This window comes from Etheostoma cragini, chromosome 9, assembly GCF_013103735.1.
Source record: "Etheostoma cragini isolate CJK2018 chromosome 9, CSU_Ecrag_1.0, whole genome shotgun sequence".
Lineage (NCBI taxonomy): Eukaryota > Metazoa > Chordata > Actinopteri > Perciformes > Percidae > Etheostoma > Etheostoma cragini.
Window position 1 is genome coordinate 10267268 of NC_048415.1, and position 10114 is coordinate 10277381.

The window sequence follows — 10114 nt, forward strand, 5'->3', positions numbered from 1 at the left end:
CTTGGCAACAGCGGTGCAGAAAAATATCAACAGCTAAGATACCGACACGGTGCATTCTGCCAAATGGGACAGCAGGACCTTGCTTCAGTTCACAAAGATCCCATAGACAGATAATGTAGATCCTTTGATATATAATAGCTGCAGATTTTGTAGATTCAGCTTTTGGTCAGCATCTGCATTGAGCATGCTAGCATTAGTAGAGGGGGATGGTTAGCTCATGGCAAATATTAGAATAAATTATTGAATGAGAACTTAGCATAAGAACTCATGACAACATCAATGATGAATATGGAGCATAAGGCCATTTTACCCAATATAACAGGAGCTCTTTTGGAAAACTATTGTGAGTTTTACAAGGTCATTTAATAATTCAAAACGTTTTTATGGTGACTGATTAAAGTGCCCATATTATGAAAACATTTTTGAATTTTTTGCATGTTTTTATGTACAGTCTAACATCAGAGGCAGGGTGGGCAGTTGCTTTCAGTAAACCCGTTACATCGAGTTTACAGCAATTTAGCCATGATTTTTAAAAACCACAGAGAAAAAAATAAAATAAAAGATTAGAGGAAAATTGGTGAGCAATGATAGCAGCGACAACCTAAAACCAATGAGAGCGAGAGGTACTGGGTAATATCAGGAGGAGCGGTCGTAAAACCTGAAACAGAGTATTAGTTAGCATGGCTATGAAAAAGGCTCATCGTTGGGCTTCTTGTGGACATCAATTTTTTTAATAAAGAACTCCTGTTCACACATGGTCTTGTCTTTTCCCATATCACTTCTTGCATGTGTTTTGTTGTTCATAAATGTAATTTGTTTATCATTATTAAGCTACTTAAACAATTGCAGAAAATGTGCTGTGGATGCAAGATAATACTGTTTTCCAAACAAGGTTTTACCTGTTCTTTCATATTGCATTGATTCTGTAACAATTTAGACAAAAATTACTCTAAACCTAATTTTAAAGTCCATAAGTCTACACCATTACACCATCTAATCAATAAAAAATAGGACAAATAGATCCCAGTTTACATGTCAAATGAGTGTTTATCAGAGTGTGCCTTTGCAGTGTGAACAAATAGTAAGAGTGTGTCAGAATGACACATCATGTCTAAACCAAAGTCTGTTGCACAGAGAAGTGAGAAACAACTGGAGAAATGAACACCTGGTTGTCTTAATTGCTGGTAGCTTCAAGCAGACAGCCTGTCTCAAAATTTAAAATTGCTTTATTCTGCTCTCTTTCTTGAGAAATGTATTCTCTCCAAGACCACTTGAAAATAACTTTCTTTACAAGGACACAAGTATTGACTCAGCATTCTCAGACTCGATGATCAGCTTCCTCAAAATAAAGAAGATCAATCACTTGCCCTTGTGTGATGTCACCGGATTGTAAAAAAATAAAATAAACATTGTTTGCATTAGAAGCAAGTCCAAGTGAACCACTAACACAAGATTATAAGAATCAATATAAGATTAAATTGTTAACATCGACATTTTGTCTAGCAGGCTTGTCATGGGTTTTTGTTTTCAATTTTCATTGTCCAATGCCCACCTGCTGCTCCGTTAGTCCTCCGTTCTTGCCTCTTACCTCCATCTATCAGGTCGCTCTATTGATCGGAATCGCAGGATTATCCTATTCAACGTGGTGTCTGGGAGAAGGCGCTTGTCATGGCATATACATTATTGATTAGCTTTAACTAGGACCTACTTGTGTATCTCACACACACACATATAAAAACACAGCAGGGGAAAATAGAGAAAATTAAGTTGGAGGTAGAGGAGCAGGGTGGGAGAAGAGAGGACACACTGTCCCTTTGTTGTGAGATGTGTGTGTCATTGTAGATGTATTCATCTCTGCTGTGTTGCTGTTGATCAAATCATCAACAAATACTACAATAGTAAAATGTTGCATCATCTGCATGATGTTCTTAAAATGAAGAGTGTAAAAAACATGAACAAACTCACAGACCATTGCCTTAGCTTTCTTTCCTCTACTCACTCCTTACATGCCTTGTCTCCTTTCATTTCTATGCCTCCTCTCGCTTCTTTACACAATCTACAAACCTTTATCTTCTATCCTCATGTTCTTTTCTCTGTATTTGCAGGATGGTCAGTCCAGGACAGTAAGGCAGTTCCAGTTTACTGATTGGCCGGAGCAAGGAGTGCCCAAATCCGGGGAGGGATTTATTGATTTCATTGGCCAGGTGCATAAAACCAAGGAGCAGTTTGGACAGGATGGACCAATCTCTGTCCACTGCAGGTAAGCAGTCTGACTTTAACCAGTCTGCACCATATTTTCTTGCTGCACAGCATTAAAGGTTCCGTAGGTAGGATTGCAAAGATTCATCACTTAGCCAACAAATTTGAACATTGACAACTTCTCAGTCCCTCCCCCCTTTCCGCTAAAGTCCAAAACGGTCTGCTAAGCCCCTCCCCCCACGAGGGAGAGCTGTGCACGATAGAGTGGGGGAAAACCTATCTGCAGCTCGTGCACAGGGAAGGGGGAGGGGTTCACGCTATGAAATGCATGAGCATTGATTGACACACAGTTAGACACCCACCACCCCCTTTGCCCTGATTGGTGCACCTGGACAGGGAGCGGTGGATTTTTGCAAATCGCACTACAGGCTGTAAGTAGTACTAGAGGAGCATTTCTACTCCAACATGGTGTTAGTTTAAAAAAATATGACAGAAAGTTAGTTTTATAAGGCTTACCTACTGCACCTTTTCAGATCAAAGATTTTTTGAAGAGGGGGTGGTGGGTTTGACATAGTTCCAGGCTCTGCAACTTGTTCACAACTTTCCTTCTTAAAAGAGATATAAGGCTTTCAGTATCAAGACAGGATTCAATCAATGCTTAAGGTGTTTGTTGTTTTGGCAGCGCAGCACCACCTGCGGTGCAGCTCTAGCAGCAGCATCAGATACGACCCCTCCACATCTTTTTGCCACCGCTGTACACAACCTCGGCACCTCCACAGGCCATCTCCTCTATAATTGATAAGGCTCAGATGCGGCTTGGCATTTACAAAGAGGAGGAACATGAAATAATACGGCCGTTCTGTTTGGTTTTTATGATTGCTCCGTGATGCATTTTTATCACCTTGGGTGTAGCTTCCAAGGTAACCCTCATCATTAACTTAAAATGCTGGACTCAGGTAGAAACCGTTGTTTGGTCATAGTGGTCAATACCAAGGCCTCTGGTTTTTCTCTTTTAATGATAGACCTTGAGAGGGATCCATCCAAACGAGATGTTACCTTTTTTGACCGGACAGTGGAGATCTTTGATAAGCTGTTTTTAAATGAAGAAATAAGGAAATGTGTTAATTCCTTTTAACATAGCACTGATTTTGTGTTGTTGTTTTCATGATTTGGCATTCAGAAACAAGCATTGAGAATACAACTGTTCCTTTGAGTGTGATCAGTGTTAACTAAGGCGTTAACACACTGAATACTTTCCTTGCTGTCTCATAAACATGGTTTACTTTTATGACAGATTAGTTGTCACCTTTTACTCCACATTTTTATCGCACAGGCGCCATGACATCACCCAACATAACATCACCTCCCCTGCTTTTAAAAGCAATGATGTCACCAGCCATGAAATGGTCCCCTAAGAGTTGTAAGATGTGTCAGGGAAGCTGAGTTATTCCTCCCTTCTATGAGTCCTAAGAGTTATTGGAGAGAGAGAGCAAAAGGATTGGTTATTGCAGGAGGAATTGCAGGACTGGAGTATTTAAACTGGATTGCAAGAGTCACATTACTATGTTGTATTCAGCTGTCAAATGCACAGTTAAAATCATCCTTGACCCATCTCAGGGAACTCTGTTAGATTTTTGAAGCACAAGAAGAGGATTAACACAGAACGTCTGCAACCTACAGTGTAATGAATCATTAGAAATGTGTGCTGTTACGCAGGTACTTGAGTCACCTGCCGTCCATATCAATACTTAGCGGTATTTTATACTTTTTAACAAATTATTTTTTAAGAGTAGGTGTCACTTTGTCTGAAGGCAAATATCTAATTTTGGAAAGAAAGTTTCTCTTGAGTAGTGAAAAAAAAGAAGAATTAAGCTTCTGTTGGTGTCTTCCTCTGTCATTACCATAGCCACCTCCTCTTCCTCCCTTCCTTTTCCTTCAGGCTTTTCATCTCCCAAGTGGAGAGCTTATGCCGTCCTTTTCTCGTACTCTTTCGTCTTCTGTCACCGGCCTTCCCAGTGTGTCATTGTCTGTTTCTTAATCCTTTCTATTTCACTCTCTATTTCTCTCTCTCTCTTTTCCTCTCCATCCATCCACCCATTCTCCCAGCCTTCCTTTATTCAACTCCCACCCTCTTTTCTTCTTCCTCCTCCTCTCCCCTCCTCAGCCACTATCTAATAGACCCACATGCTTTTTGTCATTAATTGCCTGATTACTTCCTGTGAATGGGGACACCAAATCCTCTCAGTCTGCAGCGGCTCTGTGAGCCTTCAGATTTGGAGAGTCGATCTTCCTGGACAGAGGGAGGGAGAGAGAGGAGCTCTGAGTGAATTTTAAGAGTCCATGTGACAATCTGTGACCGACTCCCAGGAAGAGGCTTTGGGTGGACTGAGAGATACTGCAGCGCGGGGTTTGGTAGTGGGTGGGTGTGTATGTGTTTGGGGTGGTCGTATGTTCTGCATGGCTAGGCTCAATAACTACTGTGTTCAATATATCTTTTGTCCTACTTCTAGCTTTGTCCCCCAACAGACGTACACTTGTAGGGGCACACACACGCACACATACACCAAAAGTGTCTGTCCCTTGCTTCCATTCTTCACTCAACAAAATAGCATCAGAGGCTGGAAGAAGCCCAAATAAATCTGTTGTCATATCAATTATTGTTCCATTGGTGAAGTGGAAGTCATTTCACAGCAAAGCAGCTTAGAGAGGCAGCTCTCAAGTATTTCAGGATCTGAGCTAAGACTCAGTATTTCTGGTGAGCAGCAGCAGGCTGAGCTTCTCGACACATGGGAGGGGCTTAATGAGACAACATGTTAGCCTGGTTGTTTGTGTGTCTGATTTGGAGTGTGTCTCTCTGTCCTTGAGGCCTTGTTTTGTGTTTGACGAGAATGTTGGGGCACATCAAAGTGGATTCACACATTCAGATTGCGTCTTTGCCATTGCCAACGTTGCATTACTCTGCCACAGGATTTATGGCTGTGAAAGGTTTTTGAACGGTTGACACCTTTAGGCAGTCAGAGAGCTGCAAATGTGCAAAGTTTCCCAGTGCAACTTTACAACTATATCCTGTTGTAGATATAGCATGCATTTAAGAGAAATTTTAGGTTTGTAATTGTTTGAAGATTAGTGTTATTCTGCTGGTCTTGGTTAGACTAATGTAGAGTCACAAAGTACATGTATGGTATGGGACAAGAAAATAACACACAAGAGAAAAAAAAAAATCCTTAGCCCAAATCAAGATTCATCATTCAGCCAAGACATATTTACTGCATTCTTATTAATTCACTTCGTCTTTACGTGTTTCTAGTGCCGGTGTGGGCAGGACCGGAGTCTTCATCACCCTTAGCATCGTCCTGGAACGAATGCGTTATGAAGGCGTGGTTGATATCTTTCAAACAGTGAAGATGCTCCGGACCCAGAGGCCAGCCATGGTCCAGACTGAGGTCAGGACATACACAAAAACATCCACTACGTCTTACACAAATTACACAATTTTACCATAGAATTTTGTATTTTGGAGGTTAGTTAAACTTGACTAAAAAATGTATATTAAATTATTTATATTATATACAGTAGTTGTCTTAATATCTGTGTGAGGACATAGTTTGCTTCAACAATTAGGCTACTGTATTTTGCTTTAATTTTAATTATCATTGCAAACATTTTAAACTACTGGTGGGATTTTGTTCTGATGAATGTTTCTCCTCTATGTGTGTGTTTCTTCCCTACAGGATGAATACCAATTCTGCTATCATGCAGCTCTGGAGTACTTAGGAAGCTTTGATCACTATGCAACGTAAAAAAGCCATCTCTTCCCCCCAGTGTCCTGTTGGCCCCCCACCCCACCCCCCAGCCCCTCCCCTCAACAGCCTCCTGAGCCATAGAAACGTTAAAATATTATAAATGAAGACAGCAGACGACAATAACACCATCATTAATTCAGACACACCAAACAGGATCCTACTGTAGATTTTAAGACAACGCCCAACCAACTTGTTGAGAAAAATTCCAATTCGACCAAGTGACCCTTTGTGAGGAAACGAGCAAAATATCCCATCATCAAGAAAAAGAAAATCCTCATCAGCAGAGGAACCAGACGCTGTGGCTCAGGCTGTGGGGCGGGATTCGATCAAAGTGTCAGACTGCTTACTTTACCTCAAGTGTTTCAATGTGGAGGACATTGTAAACAGTCGTGGACATTTCTCTTCTCAAAAATATCTTTGTGATACAACGTAACAAGCAACAGTTAATGAAGGAGAAGGCAACAGCAAAAATTAATGAGAGGCAAATGGATGTAGCCAATAAGGGGTGACTTTCTTTGTTTTATATACCTGGGTGTAAATGGGGGTTCAAGTATTTCTATCAACACATTTGGTGAGTGATATCCAGAGAAATGACCAAATTGCGGTTGCCTGTGTGAACACAAATGGTTTTCCCCAACCTCTGGTAAAACAAACAAAAGGTGGAAACGAAACTAGCACGAGAACACTACCATCTAGCATCAAGTAAACTTTGAGTTTTTTTGCAATGTCCCACAAATGATATGCCTAATTTGTGTGGAAGAACACTCAACTGTTAAAGTACACATCACGCAACTGCCTGTTCTCAAGCGTTATGAGCTTAGACAAGGCATTGGCAGTGGTTGTGGAGAAGAAAGCAGAAAAAACATCTCTTAAGATCAGTTAGTTTTATGAATTGTGAACTTGTGTAAAATCAGTATCCCAAGCCAGGTGACCACAGTGGTGTTGAAAAGTACCACAGTGTATTTAAGAAGTGCCCCAGGAGGCTCGTGCCTCAGTCACCAGATCAATCGGAGGAAAACCTTGGCTGTTGCAAGATGGTCAAGGTGGGAGAAATGGCAACAGTATCCGATGTTTTTCACAATCACTCCTCTATTTGGAACCATTGCATCATGGGGCTTCGGTGTTAACATCCAACATTTTGAACAATAGATGAACCTGGTGGGCAAGGAGCTTTGGAACAAACTGAACAACCAAGCAAGGATTGCCGCAGAGTCGAAGCTTTCTTTGTGTACAGTGACCAACGTTCATCATCGTTTCAAACTTGTCTTATGAGGAATTATCTCTTTTTGTTTTTTTATTTTTTGTCAAAACCAAACATGCTGCTTATCTGTGAAAGTGTGACTCTTATGGGAGAGCTCTGCTATCCACTCGCGCCAAGGCAGGCATGACTGAAAGCGCATTCACATGACAACATCGTTCATCTGTCTTTTTCACATCTCTTTTTTTCCGGCCTCTTCTATAATCATCTATTTTATTGTGTAAGACACTCCAGAGTGGCTGAAGCCCATTGCAGTTACAAAGCTGTATGTTTTTGTGGTTGGAAAAATTGGCCTTTAGTTCAACTGTATGTGTGTTTGGTAACAGGTGGGTAAACAAAGTAGTTGCTTTGGTTTTTGTCCTCTGTTTTAGAGATAATGTCACCATGAGTAACACCGCTAGACCAGGCAGACATGTTGGATCTCGATGCCATGATGTGATAATGAAATTCTTTGGTACGAGTTACTTGCACATGCCTAAGGAAAAAAGAAATGAAACTTGAAAGAAATACCCACAAAACAACTGCAGGTCGGATTTGGCGCACTAAAGTATATGTGTTTGAAGAAAAAAAAATCTAACTTTTGAAATCTTGAGCTCAGTGCTTTGGTATGGATCTGTGTGCGGACTCTGTGGAGGTTTTCAAAGGGTGTGCACAAAAACCAGAGTGATTGACAGAACTGTGTGTAATCTTTTCTTATTTCCAAAAAAGCCTTATTGTTATTGTAACATTATGAAAACATTACTGTTGTATTATGAGGACTTATTTTACATTACATAGTTGACTTTTTATTTTAGTTTTGGTTTAGTTTTTTAACAGAGATGTTGTATCACATTTTTTAAATTAGCAGGAAAAGAGAAATGCTTATTTGTTCATATTACGTTAAAAGACATTCTATTTTTTCACTGTAGAAATGTTAAGTATAACATGTCTGTGTGTATGTGTGCATATATATATATATATATATATATATATATATATATATATATATATATATATATATATATATATATATATATATATATATATATATATATATATATATATATATATATATATATTACTGCACACTCACACATGCATATATATATTTAAATGCAAAATATAAAGATATATCCAAACACTTAGTATTAATGACATTGTTCTCCTTATCATCTTTTTTTTTATACCAGCCAGTGCTCATGTTTGAAAATATGACTTTTTTTTTGCTTGTGTGATTGTTTCTTGTAATCTTAGAAATATTGTGCGTTTCTTGAGAAAAAGCGGCGGTGATGTCAGTGCTATGCCTGAATTGTCTGCCTCCACTCCCCAATGTTTAACTTCTACCCCTGGGTAGATCCTGTGCCGATGAGGAGATGCCATTTTTTGTATCTTGTTTTGATTCTTTATTATCATTAACTTTTAGGAATTAGCATTCTTTCTTTTTTTAAGCAACTGTTGAATGATGAACTGGTCTACAAAAGATCTACTCAATCAAAAATTTCATAATTGAATTTTTGTTAGCTATATCAGCCCAACGTGACCTACTGTACCTTGTATAATCATGTACAGACTATGTCCCTCAGTTTTTAAGAAAATCCTCTTAAGTTCTTTCTCTTTTTTTACTTTTTATTATTTTCTGACATAATGTGGTCATTCATTTTGTTAGATATCCACTATGATCTAGAATATACCTGTAAATAAACAAATATATAGATTATATGTATTTGTATAATTTGCCCCTTAAATCTCATACTTTTAATTGGGGACAGAATCACAACGATAAAGGTTCTGTTCATATACGACTTCCTGTTTGTTCTTTCTCCAGCCCGGCTCTCTGGTCTTTAATTACAACTTGCCTTTTTTCTCCTTAAACTTGGGAACAAGCCAGCTCCTGTTCTCACACCTATAGCATCAATGAGGGCGTAAAATTAGCATTCGAGATCTGCTGGTATATTTTAGCTGAGGGTGGGAAGTTAGTACACTCACTAACCATTTGAGTTGCTAATCAACAATCAATTCAAGGTCCTGTTACATACTCATTCTCAATGTAGATGTGAACTTTTTCTTGCCCTGGCGTTAGCACCGGTAGAGATCTGATGGACCTTTCTCTTTTACACCATGGAATTAGTGGTTTAAAAACTGATTATTTTTAAATACGTAGACTTCCAAAGTCTCAAGTTCCAAAACGAAATGTCATTACAAAGGTGTTCTTAATTTATCCACTAATGTGAGAAACAATAGCACCTAAGTGTGTTTTTTTTATTCCTTAAAGATTTCCCACAAATCCCGAGAAGGTCCCCAGCTCTCCAACTGCCTAAAATGCCAGTGTTATCCATAAATATATCATTGGCTGATTGAGAAATGCAGGTCTGCTAAAGGCCATACATAGTTCAGTTGCAACATAACATTTATTCATGATTTATTTACTCCCTAGAGCATTTTTAAGCTTTGTATAGAACCATACTCTGTTTTTTTTCAGTCATGTTTTGTTGTGGGATGCAGAAAAAAATCAGCACTCAATGAAACGGAGCAGTGCAATGCAACCAAGGGAAGACCAAGACAACCAAAAACTGCTGCAAATTCACATTTCCAGCACATCATTTCTGAATAGTGGGAACCTTGAGATGTTTCATAATGAACTAAAATTCTGAACTGAAGTCTTATGGACCTCAAAAAGACTGGTACTAATGGCCCAAATGCCAAAACTGAAAACTGTGGAAGTCTTTGGAAGCTTGTGCAACGTGTTTGACTTATGTAAAGATGCTAGACTTTTAAAAAAATGATGCCAAATTTACTGGAATATGTTGCAGAATATTTGGGGGATGGAGAGGACTAACTAAACAACTACACTAACAAAATGGCATCAAAAAGAATA

At 39.1% G+C, this 10114-nt stretch overlaps 1 protein-coding gene across 19 annotated transcripts in view; it reads left to right on the top strand.

The window, feature by feature from the left end:
* ptprsa (protein tyrosine phosphatase receptor type Sa) overlaps positions 1-6710 on the top strand; it is a 230675-nt gene extending 223965 nt beyond the window's left edge. For all 19 annotated transcript variants that reach the window (XM_034882191.1, XM_034882194.1, XM_034882196.1 and 16 more), the window contains 3 exons: positions 2106-2260; positions 5507-5642; positions 5931-6710. In XM_034882191.1, the coding sequence (XP_034738082.1) occupies positions 2106-2260; positions 5507-5642; positions 5931-5999 (360 nt within the window). In that variant the 3' untranslated portion in view covers positions 6000-6710. The remainder of the gene's footprint in view (positions 1-2105; positions 2261-5506; positions 5643-5930) is intronic.
* Positions 6711-10114: the final 3404 nt, after the last annotated feature.